Genomic DNA, 20,815 nt, shown 5'->3' on the forward strand with positions numbered 1-20,815 from the left:
AATTAGTTGTTATTATATAATTAAAATTTTATAAAAATAATAATTTTATATAATTAAAAGTTTAATAAAATAAAAATTTTCCTATCAAATGTGAAAAATATAACAATGTAAATGATGAAAAATAAAATTAATATTTTTTATTTCAAAATTTATATGATATCATAACAAAATAAATCTATTTTAGAATTCTAATTTTAAAATTTTTTTTCAAATCCTAAAAATTTAGAAGGAGCCATATCAAAAGAAGAGAGCCAAATATGGGAAGAGAGGTCAAATCAAATGAAAAGAGAAAGTAGCTGGTTTCTTCTCCACCGCGAGACCATATGCACTCGAGCCGTGCCTCCTTTCTCCATGTTGATCTAGTCGCAACCTGGAGAAAACAAATCACCCTCGTCGCGCACAGAGAGACTAAGAGGCGTCGCCTGAGAGATCTGCGTTGCACAGAGTCGCTGGTCGCGACTCACCGGCCTTCTACATCATACAGATGCACGCGAACTTGCTTTGATATGTCGTGCACCAATCTTTCTCTTTCGCAGTGTGCAGAGCCGTGCGCAAGAAATTTTTCTGGCCGCACTGTGACAAACTGAGTTGAGCTTGTGAGCCGAGCCAATTTTTGCCCAAGTTGAGTCAATTGCGCCAAGCCGAACCGTTTTTTGAGTCAAGCCGTTTTTTAGCCGAGCCATTTTTGAGCCGAGCAGTTTTGAGCCGAGTTCAAGTCGTTTTTGAACCGAAATCGAGTTGATTTTTGAGCCGAGCTATTGCTTGACAGATCTAGTTCCAGTTTACAACATTTTTTTGGCGTATTTTAGTGCTGATTAGAAAGTATATTCTTTATTACTGAGTATTATTTTTTCTTATTTCTAGTTCACTAAAATGACAAACAAAAAATATGACAGTTTCTTATTCGAATAACCTCTCATTACAAATTAGTCTCGTAAAATTTAATAGAACTAATTATCTTAATTAGTCAAGATCTCATTTATTGTTTATCAAAGTTAGAGGATTGCAGGGGTACATTACAGGTGATATGAATAAACAAGATATAGGTGATTTGGAATATAACAAATGAGACTCAGAAAATTTTTTGATAATATCTTGACTCATCAATTCCATGCAACCCCATATTGCACGAACATATCTATTACTCGATATTACAGTAAAATTATAGAGTGCAATATCTCTCACATACTCACAAGTGGATAATAATGCCAAAATTTATGAACTTCAGAATAAGGTTCATGGCACAAAGAAATGAGAGATGATTATTTTTCAATATTTTTTAGAATTAAGTAGATTATGAAAGAAATTAAATTACTATCAAGACTTTCAGGCAGATTGTTCTGAAAATACAGTTAAATTTCAAAAACTGATAGAAAAAGAGCAGATTTATGATTTCTTAACTAGTCTAAGTCCCGAGTATGATCAGATATGGATTCAGGTGCTAGGTAAGGATCATATTCCCTCATTACAACAAGCTTATTATTATAGTCTAACCAATCCAAAGATTTACGGAAGTATGATTATTATGTTAAGGCAAAACACAGTGAAGAAACTTGTTAGAAGTTGCATGAAAAACCAACAAGACGTCATGAGAGAATAAATTGTGAACCTACGAGAGCTAAAAAAAATTTAGTTGAGACAAATAAAATACCTGACACACTAAAAGTTTGAGCCTTTTCAAATGCGGAAATTCAAATCCTAGAGCGTATTGTAACACCCAACATTAAATTTTTTTTTTTATTTTTTTAAATATAATTATTTATTAATTGAATTGAATTTAATATAATTTATTTTATTTTAATTTAATAAAAAAATAATAATAATAATAAATTAAATTGAAAACAATTTTGGAAAAAATAGGTGAAAATTTAGGTTTTAGGAATTTTTTTGAAAGAAAAATCAAAAATTGGGGATAAAAATGTAATTTAGAAAAAACTGTGCCACGTCAGATGCCCGGTCAGCAGCCCTGACCAACCAGGACGCACCAGGTGGCAGAGGCGTTGACGTGGGAGGCCACGCAGGGGGGAGCCATGTAGGTGATCCGCGTGCGCGCGATCGAACGGCTGAGCTCCGTTCCCGTACCCACGGACAGCCCATATTGAATTGTGCACAGACGACTCAAATTGAATCGCGCACGGACAGCCCAGATTGAATCGTGATGAATGGTCCAGATTCACTCATTATTTAATCGCGATCGGACGGTCCAGATCAAAAGCGATGAACGGCTCAGATCAAAAGCAGATGGGTATAAATAACCTCATCTGCACCCAAACCTTAACCCTAGCCGCCAGAATCCCTCGCCGGAGAAGACAGCCCAATTGCTGGAGAGCCGACTGCGCCATGTCAGATGCTTGGTCAGCAGCCCTGACCAACCAGGACACACCAGGTGGCAGAGGTGTTGACGTGGGAGGCACGCAGGGGGGAGCCATGTAGGCGATCCGCGTGTGCGCGATCGAACGGCTGAGCTCCGTTCTCGTGCGCACGGACGACCCATATTGGATCACGCACAGACGGCCCAGATTGAATCGCGCACGGACAGCCCAGATTGAATCGCGATGAATAGTCCAGATTCACTCATTATTTTATCGCGATCGGACGGTCCAGATCAAAAGCGATGAACGACTCAGATCAAAAGCAGATGGGTATAAATAACCTCATTTGCACCCAAACCTTAACCCTAGCCGCCAGAATCCCTCGCTGGAGAAGACAGCCCAATTGTTGGGGAGCTTACTGCCGCCACCCCTCGTCGCACCGGAACCTTTTTCGACCGCCAAAAGAGGTAAAATTTTCTCCTCTTGCACAAAATTCAATTTTAAACCCACCCATGACCAAATTGGAGTGAAAGAACCGGCCAATTGGCTTAAAAATGCCGCTAAAGCCCGGCGGGACCGCCAGGAAAAATTTCACAAACCACCTCCGATGAGGCCCTTTTCGATTCCCGTTCGCGTAATTTTTCCATTGTTTTGATCACCATTTTCTTCTCTACAGATTGACTGGAGCAAACGCCCAACTGCAACGTGAGCCGGAGGAGCTGCCGCTTCGGAGAGCCCCACCGCCGGTAAATTTCAGTTTTTTACGTTTTTTCGACCAACCGATGGCTCTAAGTGTGTTCTCTCACAGGAACTGATGCAAATTTGGCTGAATTCGGCCGTTTGAAAACGGCTAACTCGAGGCAGATTGTCGCTGCAAGCGGCGGCACCGTCGCTGGAGCACAACGAAACTACCGTGCTGGATTTTCGAAATTGGCCGAGTAGGCCCTGGGATTGATTTTTGGATTATTTGGAACATTTGTAGGTACCGTAAGCGCGTTTCAGTTCCCGAAGAAAAATTCAGAGAACCTAGGGACCGCCCGTAGGCGCAGTAAACTATTTAACTTTTCGGCGTCAAATCAAGTAAGAACCCCTCACCCTATTTTCTATCATGGAATTGAATTTTGAATAAATGATAATATTGTATTTTGTACAAATTAAATAGATATGTATAATTAATTACGGACCGCTAATAGAGCCCGAACTGGACATTATTCTCTATTGATTTCCATTGATTGATCTTGCAGTCTAAAAATATGATGGTTTCTAGTTTATCTATTTTATGGTTTAAATGTATGTATTATTGTCTTACTTGATCACTGTTTGATTTTGGGATCTAAAATATGATTGCATGGCAAGATGCATGTTTATTTGTTTAAGTAATTATATTATTTGATAACAAAAACTAAGAGAAAATAAGAAAGGGATGTAATCTAATAAACAGATAAGATGACAGCCTCACTAGATATCTTGGGAGATGGTGGACGGACCGGGTTCATAGGGAACCCTACCGTGAACGTTGTCTCATACCGGACGGGGTATGGAGACTTTGTAATTTGGCACTCAAACCGAACGAGGTATGGGGACGGCCCACTTCACCCTCATACCTGATAGGGTATTGAGCTTTAATGTCTTAGCGCTCATACCGGACGGAGTATGGGGTCGGCTATGTAATTAAGACTGTTAAGAGAAAGGGTTCACGTGTAACGGGGACACCTCTATGGATTCTCATAGATACTAGTAGGCTGGTGAAACGAGAAACGGTTACAATTTAATTTATTGTTAATAAATGTGAATTTATGATATGTTTTATGTTGCTGATCGTGCATGAAGTTATGATCTGTATGATATTATTGCTTCTATAATTTGTTTTCATAAATTCTCCAACAGTAAATAAAAGGGTAAATGGTTTTATTTTAAATCAATGCATTGGTTTAAATCTAATATTCCATTTGTTGTTTTTAATTTTCTACCAACATTTATTTCTGTACCGGTGATATAGTGTGATGTCCTTACTAAACTAGTGTAGGTCACCCCTTATTTAACCATTTCAGATCAAGAGAACCTGGTTCCCGAACCCGATCTGTAAGAAGATTGCGAGTAGATGCTAGATAATATATATTTTCTTTTACTTTTCTCATTTATTGTGTTTCTTTCAGAGAATTCATTCTGTGATGTTTGTTTAGTATTTTTAAGTTATTGTGTAAGAAATGTAAATCTTAACATTTTATTTCGCTTCCGCACTTAAATTATTATATATTTTCTTTTGGATTTCCGAGGCTGTTACATATATTCTGTATCAATTTAACTCTTCATCAGCTATAGGTACAACAAATTTAGGAAAATCAGAATCTTCGAATAAGGGAAAGGATTGACACTGGTAATATGACATCTTAAATACTAATTAAAGTATAATTGTGATATATACAGAAACATATACGAGTGCATTTAAAATAATTATATGCAGTGGAATAAAAATATTACAATCCCATATAACATAAAATTTGATTTCTAAATCTTACAATACTGAAACGAGATAAAATAAATATAAGTCTCTTCAAAAGTTGGACTTATTAAAGTGCGAAACAAAATATGCACTCGAAACGGTTTATGGATTTACGAGATTCTCAAACACTTCAATGGGCAGGTCAACTAGTAGATCTTCACTATCGTCTTCATCTGAAGAGGGGGTCATAAAAATGAGTGAGTTCCACATACTCAATAAGGAAATAGTATTTAAATGACACTATTAAGATTTTGTAAGTAATTAACTTAGAAATAATATCTTATCTGCTTACTATCGGAGAATGTGCATGTGAGACCATTTCAATAATAAAGAAAATATTTTACTTTATTTAGAAAAATGTCAACATCAAATCAATCATATCAAACATATAATCATGTTATGTAAATAAAGAAAATTAAACAAATCATATCACATCATGCTTTCATTTCATCTTTTACTTATTATTCGCGTGAAACCATTCGGACTTCTATCTACTGAAGGCAATACGGATTCTCGACTACTACTGTGACTTGCTATATCAAAGTGTATTTACGGTTTGCCAAATCATAGCACGTTGTATGACTATGGCTGTGCTAATCACAGTAGTCCTATATATAAACTATGGTCACGGTCATACGTTGCTAAAGGTGACCCTGCAATCATATCGCGTCACCACTCTCGTCAAAAAGTATGTGGTCATCCACATGAAGCGGTCTTCTCACATCTTTTCAAACCAGATGGAGGAGAGTAGAACCCTTCAAAGATAAAACCTAATGGATCATGTTAATTTGAATATCTTGTATGCAAACGTCAATATTTATTTTATATGTTCGTTAAATAACATCATGCTTTTCGCGTTATCTCTTATCATGCCATCATATTCATCATGTTTTACTTATTCACTTGTTAAAATGATGCAAATCATGCAATATCATGGAATATTTACATAAACATATTTAAAACATAGCAATACTTAAACATGTAACAAGTCATCTCATATTCATGCAATATTCTTTTTATTAATCAAAAAATTCAACTTAAAATGTGTAAAATAAATACCAAATTTCCTCACTGAAAGCTTGAAGTCTTTCCTACGCTCTTCTTCCTTCTATCCTTTCCTTCTCTCTCTAGCTCTCTCTCTCTAAAATTTGCTTTGGTGAATGGAAGAATGAAGATGAAGTGATGAAAGAGTGGTGGAGAAGGTCAATATTTATAGAAAAAGGAAACTGTTGGATTTCTGACAAGTGGCGCAAATCTTAAGGAGAGAGGGAGAAAAAAAAATGACCTGATACGACGTGACGATTGACGGATGACCGATGAGACGACGACGATGCGATGGCAGCATGAAGACCAAAGACACACCGGGCAAGGGACGACGCATGCCTCCCAAACGGTGACGGCACGCCGGCCGAACATCGGCGCCTGCCCCACACACTGGCCGAAGGCCTAGCTTACAGGCATGAGCACAGGCGCACAAATTCGTGCCCCATCTACGCGCCTTGCAATGGATCATCATTAGGTGAGAATCTCTGTACAATAGCTTTCATCAGTAATTTTGCAGCCCGATTGTCCTTATATTTATTTTTTTAAGGACTTTATTTTGTTTTACTCTTATAATAATTTTTGTTATAATTTTGGTCTCCAATGATCTTACATACTTTCAAGTATTGTGCTATTTTTTGTTTCTTGTCAACAACCACATTGGCTGCTTAGGTTTCTTTGAATGATCCCAAATGCACTACTTGTTGCTCCAAAACCATTTCCTTTTATTTCTCATGCAAGAATTTCCTTGTTGCCTCCACTATTATATACATTTGCTTCTTCTCAACCCACCCTTGCTTTTCTCTTTACTTTCCCATTAAAATGAGGCAATTAATAAGGTCATTTTACAAGTATTTTCATTTATTGCATTGTTTAATTGTATGCAGATTGATTATTTCTGATATTTTGAGGAGATGGAAGTGTTTGATGTGAACTTTTGTTGCTTGTCAAGTAATAAAATAATGTTAAGGGTGATGTGAGGAAGGAAAGGAAAAACCTCCATGGGATTTTCTTTCTTAATCTCACGAAAAATCTTTCTTCTTAAAAGTGAGAATCGGACAAGTAAGGAAATTGATCCTAAATCGAAAGTTATCTTGAGAAATAGGAAAATTTTTTAAATATCAAATCTTACAGAAAAGGAAGACACTTGAGAAAGAAAAAAATATCTTACCAGAATTTCTTTTTCTAAATCTTTATAATTAATTAAAAAATTTTCTATTTAAAATAAAGATCATATCTATTCTATTTTAGTTGTAATTCTCTTAATTTTGTTAGTTTTTCTATAATTATGTTAGTTTTTCTATTCTATTTTATATTTAATTTTTTATGTAATTTTTTCATTAAATTATGATATTATTTTTCTTATTATTCACATGATCTACACTATAAATAGGTCATCAATTTCTACTTGTAATAATTTAAGTTTGAACAATAAAATTATGAAGTTTTATTTTTCAACTAGTGAGATTTTTTTTTAAGAAAAAAGTTTAGTGGTGAATTGATGTTTACTTATCAAGATAGCTTGTAGCGTTCTAATTATTTATTTTAACTTATCAAGATAGCTTGTGGTGTTCTAATCATCATTCTCTTTTTTTGAATTGATTTTAACTTATCAAAATTTTTCTTGTGGCGTTCTAATCATTCATTTATCTCTATTACCTTAGTTTTCACTCCCTGTTGAGTGCGGATCAAGTAGGAAAGGTTTATTTAGGATTTTGAGTTTCTGGTTGCTGATGTACATGTTAGATTTTTTATCACATTAGTTAATCTCAAGTTCCACATCATTATATGTTGGGTTTTGGGTTTCGCAGTTGATCCCACATTAGAGGGACTCACTGCATTTGTTCACTTGCTCATGACACATCAATAAGGGTATGGAAAAATGTAAATTTCCTATTTTGGTAATTCTCCAAAATGCATACTACTTGTGGCTGTTTTATCTCTTAAAGAATCTATATTTCATTTGTGCTAAACTAGTCAGGAACTTATTCTTATATTTAATTTGGCTCTCAAAGGTCATCTTCGCTCCTCATATATGGTAATTTATGTTGTCATTATGTTCTTCGTAGAATTTTCAACTTATATTCCTTTTAATTCTGCTATTTTTTGTTGGTTCTCCATCTTATCAACAACCACTCTACAATGCTAGCCACCAAGGAAGTCCTTAACAGCACCTCCAATAGTCCTTCCTGGTGCTCTAGTTCTTTTCTATTTTTTTCTCACAATCATTTCCTATTCTGTTTCCCTAAAATGTATTTCCATTCTTTGTTTCCACCTTGTTTAGCTTTTCTCTTTTCTTTCGCATTTTCCTTGAAAACTAATCAATGGCAAAATAGAAGTATGATGAGATAACATGAAGCTTTCACACAAAAGACCATTGACCCAGTAGCAATTCCTTGCAACAAATAGCTTAATTAGCATATGATGAATGAAGGTGATGATCTTTTTTTATTAGATTCTCACTGATATTCGCTAATGTATTATATTTAACTTGTACTACATTTTTACTAGTCAGAGTATTGAGGTATACATTGTAACACCCCAAAATTTTCCTTTATTATTTTTTTATTTATTTTTATTTTATTTCAATTTTTATTGGAATTGTTGTTTAATTTTATTCTATTTTAATTTTTAATTTATAAGGTTTTAATTTAATTTAATTTAATTTAAAAGAAATAAAAATAATAATAAAAAAAAATAGAGTAAAATTATTTTTTGAATTTAATTGAAATTGATTTTGAAAAAAAAAAGTGAAAATTTAGATTCTGGGGTGTTTTAAAAAAGAAAATAGAAAACTGGGGGTCAAAATGTAATTTAAAAAAATAGTACCACGTCAGCAGCCACGCAGCAGCCCCGGCCAACCAAGACACGGCGCGTGACAGGGACGTTGACGCGGGAAGCCATACGGGACGGAGACACGTTGGCGATCTGCGTGTGCGTGATCGGACGGCCAAGATCCGTTCCCGCGCGCACGGACAACCCATATCAAAGGCGCGTGTGGACGACCTAGATCTCACGTGTGCGGACGGTCCAGATTAAATCATGATGGACGGCTCAGATTAAAAGGGGAGGGTTATAAATAATCGCATCCACACCCAACCCCAAACCCTAGCCACCAGAACCCTCGCTGGAGAAGACGACCTAGCCACCGGAGGAACCGGCCGCCGCCACCCGCCGCCACACCAGAGGACTTTTCGACTGCCAAACGAGGTAAAATTTCAGGGAATCTAAAGACTGCCCGTAGGCGCAGTGAGAACCCGATTTCAGATTTTGAAAACAAGTAAAGATCTCTCACCCTATTTCCTATCACGGCATTAAAGCCTAATAAATAATAAAACGGTATTTTATAAATTAATAGATATGTATAATTGATTAAGGTTGCTAATGGAGCCCGAATCTGACATATTTTCGGTCAGGTGTTGTTGGATTTATTTTACAGTTTTGAATGCAGTATTTTACCTGATGTGTTTATTCTATAGTTTCATATGCATGAATCACGGTTTCATTTATTATGCTTTGAATTATTGTGAACCCGATAGTGTGTTGCCTTATTTGGTGTCCATTACTGGCTTACGTATTTGTATTTGATTAGATAATTGAGATTAAGAAAAATAGTAAAAATGTATAAGAATTGATAACGGATAATGTCGACAGCCTCATTAGATATCCTGGGAGATGGTGGACGGATCGGGTCCATAGGGAACCCTACTGGGAACGTGGTCTCTCATATTGGACGGAGTATGAAGACTTTATGTGTTTTGACGCCCATACCGGACGAGGTATGGAAATGGTCTGTTTCACCCTCATACCGGATGGGGTATTGAGGTTTATAGGGAAAAAAGAGAGAGAGAGGTGTGTGACTTGCTTGTTTTTTTTTACAATATTATATTCAATATTTTGTATTAGCGTCTACATCACAGAAGCTCAAGTGAGTCATAGAGTGCAGCCATCATTTGAGTAAAATAATTAGGTATAACATTATGGTTATATCCATAGGGATTTATCGAATCCTTGATGCTTTAAGTCCCTGATTATCTTTTTCAACTCCTAGTTTCATTCTTTCTTAAGTATTTTAGTTTTATTATACATCTAAGTGGTTAATTACATCCTAACTACTTAGCTATAAGTATAAATACAAAAGCATGATATGTGTTATGTCGCAGAGTGTGCGTGATCTTATGATATTTATGATGTAATTGTTTTCATAAATTGTTTTCATGAATCTCACTGAGATAAGTGGACAGTAAAGGTTTTTATTATTGATAAATGAGTTTGTTATAAATTGTAGCGCCCGGAAAGGAGGAGGAAAAAAAAAAAAAAAAAAAAAAAAAAAGGGGGGGCCACGTCAGCAGCCACGTCAGCAGGCCCGGTCAGCAGTCCCGGCCAACCGGGGCCTGCCACGTGGCAAGATCGCGTCACTCCGAAAGGAGCCACGTTGGCGATCCGCGTGGGTGCGATCCGACGGCCCAGATCAATCACGCGATCGGACGGCCCAGATTCAAACGCACGGACGGCCCAGATTCAATCAAAAACGAACGGCCCAGATTAAAACGAAACGAACGGCTGTGATCAAAAGGCAAGGGGTTATAAATAGAACCCCCACACCAGACCAAAAACCCTAGCCGCCAACCGCTCGCCGGAGAAGACGAACCAGAGGCCGACCGCCGCCACCCGCCGCCACTCGCCGCCGCACCGGGGAAATTTCCGACCGCCGATCGAGGTAAATTTCATACCCCCGACTCGTTTTTCCCCACTGATTCCTCCTATGGCCAAATCGAAGCCGAAATCCCGGCCAAACGGCCGGAATACGCGGCCGAAGCCCAGCGGCGCCGCCGCGCCCCCTCTCGGTTTTTACCTCCGACGAGGCCCTTCCCGGCCTCCGTTCGATGCAATTTTTATATCACCGTGATCACCATTCTTTTCTCTACAGGTTGACCGAAGCCAAATCACCAAAACACGAACTTCGCCGGAGAGTCGCCGTACCCGAGAGCGCCGCCGCCGGTAAGCTCCGCTTTTCCGTGATTTTTTGGCCCCCCGAGGGCCCTAGGGTTGTTTTCTGACAAGGACCAATGCGAGTGTGGCCGAATTCGGCCAAAAACGGCCGAAAACAGTCAACCCGAGGCGACTCGCCGCCGCCAGCGGCGGCGCCGTCGCCGGAGCACGGCGGAGCCGCCGTGCCGGAGTTGCGATTTGGGCCGAAAGAGGCCCTGGGCCTAATTTGGATTTTTTTTGGAACCCGTGCAGGTACTGTTAGCGTGTTTCAGTTCCCCGGGAAAAATTCAGGGAAAATTAGGGACAGCCTGCAGGCGCACTGTGAATCGTATTCGGATCCCGAAAACAAGTAAGGACCCCTCACCCTATTTCCTATCACGGTATTAAAGTTCAAAATGATAAAACAGTATTTCTTGAATTAACGCATGTGTGAAATTGCTTAAGGTTGCTAATGGAGCCCGAGTCTAGTGTGATTGATGATTTACTGTTATTTGGCCTGTTTACAGCTTTAAATGCAAAATGAGGTTTGATGTGTTCATTTTACAGATTTGTGTGCATGTACTACGTTTTTATTAATTATGGGTTGAATGACTGAAAAACTGATACTGTATGTTGTCTGTTTGGTATGAATTACGATTTGCTTGTTTAAATGTGAATTGATGATGCTGATTGAGGAAAAGGAAAAATGAAAGATTGTGTAGACTGATAATTGTATTATGGGGGTCAGCCTGACTAGATATCCTGGGAGATGGTGGACGGACCGGGTCCGTAGGGAACCCTACCGGGATTGTGGTCTCACATGCCGGACGGGGTATGGAGATCTTATGGTTTTGGCGCCCATACCGGACGGGGTATGGGGACGGCCCGTTTCACCCTCATACCGGACGGGGTATTGAGGTTTATGGTTTTGGCGCCCATACCGGACGGGGTATGGGGACGGCCCGTTTCACCCTCATACCGGACGGGGTATTGAGGTTCATGGTTTTGGCGCCCATACCGGACGGGGTATGGGGACGGCCCTGGAAACTGATTATGAATGTTAAAGGTTAACGGGTAGCGGAACCCCTATGGACCCCCACGGATACTAGTAGGCTGGTAAATGAGAAAAAAAAGATATGTTGTACAATGATTGAATTACAAGAGGCGTGATAAGTGTTATGTTTTACAGCTTAGATTATTCAATGATTATGATAATGTTATTGTTTTTCTCATATTGTTTTCATAAATTCCACCAAGGTAAGTGGATGGTAAAAGTTTTATTATTGATAAAAGGTTTTGTTGTTAATAAACGAGTTTATTGTAAATTATGCTCCATTGGTCTTTTTGTGATTTTCTACCCACCTTTATCTCCGTGACGGTGAGATATCGTGATGTTCTTACTGGGCTAGTGTAGCTCACTCCTTAATTAACCATTTCAGATCAGGAAGACATGGTTCCCGAGCCCGTTCCGCAGGAGGACGACGAAGGGGATGCCTAGAGACTCTGCAGTCATACGCATAGTTTATTTTCGAGTTTTCTTTCTTAGTTAGTTTAACCTTTTATATTTTAAGTACGTCTGTTTGGTTTTTCGTGTAAGGGATGTTAACTGAAATTTTGATCTCGCTTCCGCATTCGATATATTTAAATACTCATTTCATTTTAATATTTTCCGGAGCCGTTACATAAATTATACTCCATTGGTCATTTTTGTTTTCTACCAACTTTTACTTATGTGATAGTGAGATAGTGTGATGTCTTTACTTGGTTAGTGTAACTCATTCTTTACTTAACCATTTCAGATCAGGAGGACTTGGTTCCCGAGCCCGTTCTACAGGAAGACGGCGAGTAGAAGCCAAAAAATTTATTAGTTTTTCTTATAGCATTCATTCATAGTATTTCCTTTAAGTTAGTTTATTCTTTCGTACGTTTAATTTGTTTTGGTTATTGTGTAAGGGATATTAATCATAATCTATTTTATTGATCTTCCGTACTTAGAATAAATATATATTTTTTCTTTTAATTTTCGGGGTCATTACATACATGGATTGGTACAAGCTTATGATATATGGGGGTATTAACTTCAGTTACATAAGCTAATATAAAACTTTACATTCTAAGAAAATCCATAGGAGTACTATAATTTGAGATAAAGAAATATTCTTGTAGTGTGATTCTCACTTCAACTTAAGTTATTAGCTCTACGAAAAAAATTTCATGTAAATTTGAACTCTTGGCAGAAGTATTATATTTTAAAAATCATACTACAAAAATATTTAATGGTTCATGTTTGGCATAATCATGATTTCTTACAATTATTACCTCAAATTTTGTCTTTATAATTATCTTTTTTGTAGGGTTAATAAATTCCTTTCTTGAATTATCAAGCTATATATATTGCATTGTAACTGGTTAATATTTTTTATTAATATCTTAAGAGATGTGTACTAATCAATCATCTTGGAAAGAGACTGTCGGCATCCCATGTCAACAAGTTTAGTTTAAGGAATCCATTCTTTTCTTGTGCAGTTCATTACGTCCCTGCCTGCCTGCGTTCCTCAATTGGCTTTTTCTTGCTTGCAACATTTCATTGGATTTTGGATGCTATATCTCATACTTTATTATGAGAAATCTCTCTTTGGGTGTTGAATATTATTTCTTGTAATTTATTTCAGGATTGGTGGGGTTGTGAGAATAGTGTACGGGTCTTCGCTGTGTGTAATAATACCATGAGAAGTGTCGTTACAGAAACTCACAACTCAGTGTATATAATGAAAGTTCATCTCATTCATTCTTCAGTACTAATGATACGAAGTCAGATTCTTTATCTTTTAGACCGAGAGGTATATAAGAGAAGAGATTGAAAGAAAAATAGAGATGATTGGTGGAGAAAGGAAAAGAATGGATAAAGTATCTTGGAAGTTTTGTATAATTTATGTTTTTTCAAATACATTTCTATACAAATTTTGCATTTATATTAATCATGTACTTCTCTTTAACGGTTATTTGCTTCTTGTTAAACCTTGTGGATGACAATGCCACAATGGAGGGGTTGTGAGCGTTCAATCCTTTCCTTTTTCAAAGTTCAATTTCTGAAACTCGGGAGAGATTGAAGGAAAAGCAAAGGACTTAAACATGTCTAAAGAAAAGTTATATATATTTTATTTTAACTACTTTAACTTGTCATTTTATTAATAAAAAAACAATAAAGTATTGTTAATTTTTTTATAAAAAATAGTCAGAATATATTTTACAAAATTAAATCAAACAATATCCTTGTCTTCCTTTTCTAATTTCTAGTCATTCTAGCATTCTTTTCTTTATTTCTTTTTTAAAACCACTCTTTTTATTTCCTTTCCTTTCCTTTCCTTTCCTTTTCCTTTCATCTCTATTTCTTTACTAAATTTTTCCCCCCCACTGAATGGACAAAAAGAAAAAAAGCAAAAAAGAGAAGCTTTTAGCCCCTACTAACTTGGGAGAAATTAAGCTATACAGCACAAGCTTTTAAGCAATGGCTTAAAAGAGAATTTCCTTTGTTAAAATTCATATATTTTAGCCTTTACTTATTGAAGAGTTAGTTATAGAAGGAGAGATTTTTTTTTTTTTCTTCAATTTCTTCATATTTTATTTCTTTAGTTTTTCTCAAATAAAATCTAAGATCATGATTGATAGTCTACCCTTTTAGGAATGCATGAGCTTATATAGCCAAATTGGTACCTGAATATCATAATTACTTTGCCAGGGCCCTAAATTGAGTTGCATTTTCCAGTGCCATCAATCTGAGTCCTATATTCACTACAGAAAATACAAGGATCAGATGCCAAGGAATCATTATTTCGGTTTATATTGATCATACTCAGTTTATATTGATCATGGTTAGTACATCGACACCAATACTTAATCCATGATTGCATCTGATTGTTATTAACTAATGGCGTATCCAGTATGAGGAATAAAGAAGCATTATTTCACTTGATCAATCATAATATACATCTTATAACATCCAAATCCAACCTGACCAGGAAATTGACATCCCAGTACCACTTAAATACTCTCGTTTGGATTGCTTGCCTGAAATGGCCAACAATCCTGTCTTAGTCAAAGATGTGAAAAAGCATGAAACAAGTTCATGGTACCAACAATTCTCCATCTACAACAGCATGTTCTGCTTGGCATAGAGATGATCACAGTCAAACCTCATTGCATCATATAAGTGGATTGGAACTTCAGTAAAGAGCTCCAAATTGTTGTAATCTGTAAACTCTACACCCTGTAATCCAAGGTTCATTGAATAACAATCCCCTTGCAGTAAACAAAATTGCAAGTCCTCATTAAGAGATGCATAAGGCGAATTGATTCCCCAATTCAGGTTTCTTTGTATAGATTCCAAATTAGTAACATAAGTTTGATTGAATCCCTGATTTTCAATGTCGGATGAAGTAGTGTTAACAGGTTGGAAAGCTGACTGACTTACCATTTGGCTCTTGCTTTGAACAGGAAATAAATCATTTGCACTGGATGAGCTTATAGGGTCGACATGATTGCTTTTGCACCTGTTAGAGGAATGCTTAACATCTCTCTCTGTTATAGAAGGTCCAGGACTAACAGATGCAGCTGGCGGTAGATAATCTGTTTGCACATGATGGTGTAGCCCAGATAGTGGTAACTGGCTCAAGCTTTCCTCAAATTCAAGTGGCTTATGATCCTGTTTAAATTGAACCCCTGGAATCTCACTCCAAGAGTACTGTGCTGGTACATTAGATCCAAATGTCATGAAGTTAACTTCTGGTTCAAGTGATGCAAGAGGATGATCAAAGCCCATTTGAGCACATCTGGGCTTTTGAGGATTAGAAACATCAACTGCCAAAGATCTTTTGCTTTCTGTTGTAGCAACTGAAGCAATTCCCTTTCTATCAACTTCATCAGTGTTTCTATCCACACTTTGTAAAAGCGAGTTACCTCCAGAAAGTCCATGACTACCATCTAAAACATCATTAGGGTGCACATTTATTGAATTCTGAAGCCCATAACTCCCAGTAGCATCTTTGGGAGGTGAATCTGAGTGCTTTATCCCACCAAAAGAAGATTTCAGCTCATTTTCCTTTTGCAACCGACTCAAATAAAGGCGGTACTTCTGCATAAAAGAATTTTGTTGCTTAGAAGTTAATGGCACTAAAACTATTAATAATTAGATAAAACTTCATCTCTGTCTTTTCTGCCTTTTAGAAAAGCTTAGGTGTGACTACAGTGCATCTGTAGTAATCCAATGTTCAAGGTAGTTAAAACTTCTCTATATCTAAGTAAGTTCATATACATATACATATAAATACAACTCCAACATACTTGAAAGGTGCCTCATTAAACGAAAAACAAAAAGATAGAGAAAAAAATATCGTATCTAATATAGAAAGCATATGCAAACAACAGATGCATGAGTAATTTCTTTCAGACATTTCTCAAATAATCAAAAATTTAATTCTTTCCCTGTGCCAAGGGAGAGGGTTCAAACACAGACACTCCCTCCATAGTGCTACGTCAGTCACCAGGTCAAGAAACCAGTGAGTTCAAAAAAATAAGTAAATAAAGACCGGATAAGTCCTCAAGTATCTGTCACTACCATTTCTAACTAAATGTTAGGATGATGAAATTGCTAAGGTTTTCCTAAGAACATTTATATCTTGCTGAGAAGGTTGACGTGGCAAACCTATATAGAAATTATAAGCCCATTATTGGGAACAAGATCAAGGAGTTAGATATTTACCTGCAAGTGACTCGCAACATTTTCTCTTGTCAACCATGGCACATTCATCAAGTCCAGGATTTTCTTAGGACCAACTTCTGCCAAACAGAAAATAGAAATCAAGGCTCTGTAAAAGGCATGTTAAGACAAACTATACTATCTAGATACCTCATACAGGTTGCTACACATGACACTGGAATTAGTAATGCATGATAATGATCAGAAGATCAAATGTTGGGATCACAATTTTATGATGCACTTACTATCAAATCCAATCTGATTTACTGCTTTGACAAATTTCTGATGAAGTTCAACTGACCAAACTACTCTAGCTTTCTTCGTAGAAGAAGGATCACTTAAGTCCTTATCGTCGTGCCTGTTTTCAACATCCTTTCTTTTCTTTATCAAAGTCATATCTTCTGCACTAAGCAAGTGGGCATCATCAGACTGCTCTGAACCATTTCTTGTCATCCCTATACTATCTATGCCTTCAAGACTTTCAATGTCTCTAACCTCATGTATCTTCTTTCTAAACACATGCTGCCATATGTTGCGGAGTTCTTTCATTCTTATGGGCTTAAGAAGATAATCACAGGCTCCATGCTGTACACCCTTCATGACTCTACTCGTCTCTCCATCAACAGACATCACTGTGAAGTTCAATAAAACTTTATTAGGCTAAAGGTTTTAGAGTACATGAAATGGAAAATATAGGGTAATAAGTCTATTCAAAACAAAGGCCTGTATGTTATGACAGAAACTGACTAATTACAGGAAGATCCATCTCGAGTCCAACATGCTCCAGAAGCTTGAATCCATCCATGTCAGGCATATTAACATCACTGATTACAATGTCATACCCATCTTTCCTTTCTCGAAGTAACTTCAGAGCCTCTCTTGCCAAGCAACAAGTGGTCACTGAACCATAAAAAACCAACATATGGAGATTTGTAAGGACATAAAAGAATTTCCATAAGAATTTGTGGCAGATAATATTTGAAAGCTGAGCAAACTGCCATGGCAGAAGTCATCCTACATCATAAAATTTCACTCAATGGCCAACAGTAACCTTCGTTTATTGGTGCTAAGGGGACTCCTTCTATAATGACATTATTATAAGCAAAAGCAAATGTCATACTCATAAATCTGAGCTTTCAATTGAATTTCCTTTCAGTGTGATTAACAGATCTGAGTAAATCGAAGGCATTTTCTGTCTTTTGCAAATCATGCACAAGGAATGAACAAACAGATGGGTAAGGACATGATTGATAAGAAGTGTCCTTTTCTACATAGTTAGAGAATTACCAAGCCAAAAGTCAGGTCATAAATTTGGGAGGCCAATTTCCTAAGTATGAACACGGTAAGTAAAAGTCATTGCTAACCCAAAAAAAATATATTTAGAATGCATTTAACCGATAAAAGAAAGAATTAAGAGATCACAGAAAAGAGAATTTCATGTTTATGTAACTACAGTGGACAATAAAATCTGACGCAATTGCATAAAATGAAATCTAATTTCAAGCCACATTCATTTAGGTGACCCTTCCATAATATCCAGAGTATTACTTAGTCTGCTACAACACACATTTAGATCAACTAAATCAGGCCTGAGCAATTGGTAATTTTGTTTCATTTGGTTGATTTGGTTCAAGGTCGAGGGGGATCCTGTGTGTTCGGTCATTTTGTCACATGCATTTTTAATATTCAGAACTAAAAGTCCTATACTCCAAATGGTTATTAGTATCATTAACCATCCAAGACATGTAATGAAACTCTTCAGATAGTTCAAACTAATAAATAAAGACATAAATACTGCTGAAAACCCACTCTACTTTCAGGAACTTTGGGGATTTTCTAAGCAAAAAGTTTATGAAGCAGTAAAGCTTAGTCCAAATTGAAACAACCGCTTCATATCCGTCAAAGCAGAAAACCAATTGTCTAGAAAAAGTGCATCAGATAAGAGTCTGGCCAAACACATGGTAAAGATTTATCCAAGCCTCCGTTCTGTAAGCTGATTAAATACCAAACCGATACAAAATCTACCAATCATAAATTATTGCTGGCCCTGAATTGTATCTTTACTTTACTATTGTCAATCCCCAATTCAAATCCTTTTGGATGATTAAGAACTTAATTTACTGTTTACAGTTCCTCTTACTTCTGAAAGACTGCCAAGAGGTGGAGACTCAAGTGCGATTATCAAAGCAAATAAAATCCAACTCAGCAAGTATGAACAAATGAGACTCAGAAGAAAATCACTGGCTTAACTTGTCGAATAGTTGAAAAAAAAAAAAGCATGATTGCGAACCTTAAATGTACTTTTTTATATAAAAAAATGAAGCTATTTGCAAGAACTAAAATTCCATAAAAGAAATTAAAAGAATCCATCATAGCAAAAGACAAGCAAGTGCTCAGTTGGTCGAGAAAGGAGAAGAGTAGGAAAGAGAAGCTGGTGAAAGGAGCTAAAACCTTCATAAGAACATTTCTTAAGCATCTTTTCAAGGATCTTCAGCCAAGTGGGATCATCATCGACGACAAGAACACGGAGACCAGCAGGAAACGAATCGCTCCGAGGAGAAGAGAAACCGTTTTCAATCATTGAAAGAGATCCAGACAGTTGAGATTCCAGTGAAGAAGAAGAAAAGCAGAGAGAGAGAGAGAGTGGATGTGTGTACTGTGGGTTCTGGAAACAGGAACACTGGGTGGGGTTTGGGTTTTAAGGGAGGAAGAGGAAGAGGAGCAATGAAAAAATTGGCGCCGGCTTTTTAACGGTCCATCTGGCGCACGTTAGCCTCCAATCACCCTCTACCGGTCTGCTGTTTCCAAGTGCTTTATTTTAGGGTAAATTGTTACTATTTACAAAATTTTTCACAATTTGATTTTTAAATTTAAAAACTGCTTCAATTTATAAGTTTTTTTTTTTTAATAAAACAGTGAAAATTCTAATAAAAGTAATAGAATTTTTTAAATATTATTTTATTTTTTTACAAAATATAAAGTTATAATGATTAAAAATTAATTTCAATAAATTTGGAAATTAACTAATTTTACACTATATAACAGTAAAAACATTGAAAAAAGAAAAACTACGCAATAATTATTTTTAATATTATTTTATTTAATTTTAAATTTTAAATATAAATTTGTATTTTTAAGATAAAAATTATTTTCCTATTTTTATAAAAAAATAATATTATAATTTAGGAATAACCGGATAAATTAAATATAAAATAAAATTGTTCTTTTAGGTAAAGCAATCGCGACAAATTGACAATAAATAAATGGAAATAATGTAAATTAAAATAAAAAAATAGTCAGATAAATTCTTATGATAATGACCAATATATTTTTATATTTTATTTTTCATTGTATTCCTAAATAATTTTAATTTATGTAGATATAAATAATTATTTATTATCTACTTTATAAAAACGAACGATTATTTTGATTTATTTGTATGTGTATGTATATTGTGATATGAATCTAGGAATATAATACCTGTTTATAAAAATTTAAAAGCTTATTATATATATTATATTAAAATATGACACTGAGTTAGTAGATTTACACCAAACTTTAAAAAATAAAAAAGTATTTTAGTTTTTGTCCCTTTCATCATCTGGAGTACCCATCCATCCGTTTTTAGTTCATACTAGCCCTCAGTCACAAGGACTCAAAGATACCGGAGTGTGGTTACATGTTTCTATTTTGCTGTACAGCTCGTGAGCTCGAGATGATGTTTCCTTGTAGTTTTATTATAAAGAAATAATATTTTTTTTCATATCTATTTATTGGATTCTATTATTTTTTTTATAGATGTATATTATATATTATTTGACAGAACCTTTAAGGACAAATAATTTTTAATCATCGTACGTCAAGACTTAAACAGATGAGGGTTTTGATCCAAGGAGGAAAAAACAGTTTGCAAAGAAACGGTTTCTTTTATCAACACTATATGTATGTTGTTTTTATTGAATTAGGTTTCATTAGCAATTAGAGAATACATACATATATAATATTAAATTGATGCCAAATGAAAAAAAGAAGCCTTTTTGACCCCTTGTTGCTTTGGACCAATGCATATAAGACATGTTTTTTTTTTTTTTTGTTGGCAAATTAAGCCTAAATAGATTCTCAATCATTAATTTAAAGCATCTTCTTTTTTTTATTTCTTTGGTACTTTTGATTAATTAATTATTACCCAAAAAAATTTTAAAACCATATACTTTACACCACCCCCATTTCCTT

The 20,815-nt window shown here is 35.9% G+C and overlaps 2 protein-coding genes across 2 annotated transcripts in view; one reads left to right on the forward strand and one right to left on the reverse strand.

The window, feature by feature from the left end:
- The window catches only part of LOC110811631 (putative disease resistance protein At1g50180), a 46,966-nt gene extending 40,164 nt beyond the window's left edge, over positions 1 to 6,802 (forward strand). Inside the window, exon 3 of the mRNA XM_088223270.1 lies at positions 6,768 to 6,802. The gene's annotated coding sequence lies outside the window, so the exon portion shown is untranslated. The remainder of the gene's footprint in view (positions 1 to 6,767) is intronic.
- A 7,968-nt stretch (positions 6,803 to 14,770) lies between these two features.
- On the reverse strand, positions 14,771 to 19,289 carry ARR11 (response regulator 11). Its single transcript, XM_022038204.2, has 5 exons — positions 19,034 to 19,289; positions 17,330 to 17,482; positions 16,828 to 17,214; positions 16,586 to 16,662; positions 14,771 to 15,958 (listed from the first exon to the last, which is right to left on the reverse strand). Exons 1-5 carry the CDS (start codon positions 19,161 to 19,163, stop codon positions 14,975 to 14,977), a joined length of 1,731 nt encoding a protein of 576 aa, XP_021893896.1. The 5' UTR covers positions 19,164 to 19,289; the 3' UTR covers positions 14,771 to 14,974.
- Between the last annotated feature and the right edge of the window lie 1,526 nt (positions 19,290 to 20,815).

Source organism: Carica papaya, chromosome 6 (assembly GCF_054855325.1).
Source record: "Carica papaya isolate Zhongbai chromosome 6, ASM5485532v1, whole genome shotgun sequence".
Classification (NCBI taxonomy): domain Eukaryota; kingdom Viridiplantae; phylum Streptophyta; class Magnoliopsida; order Brassicales; family Caricaceae; genus Carica; species Carica papaya.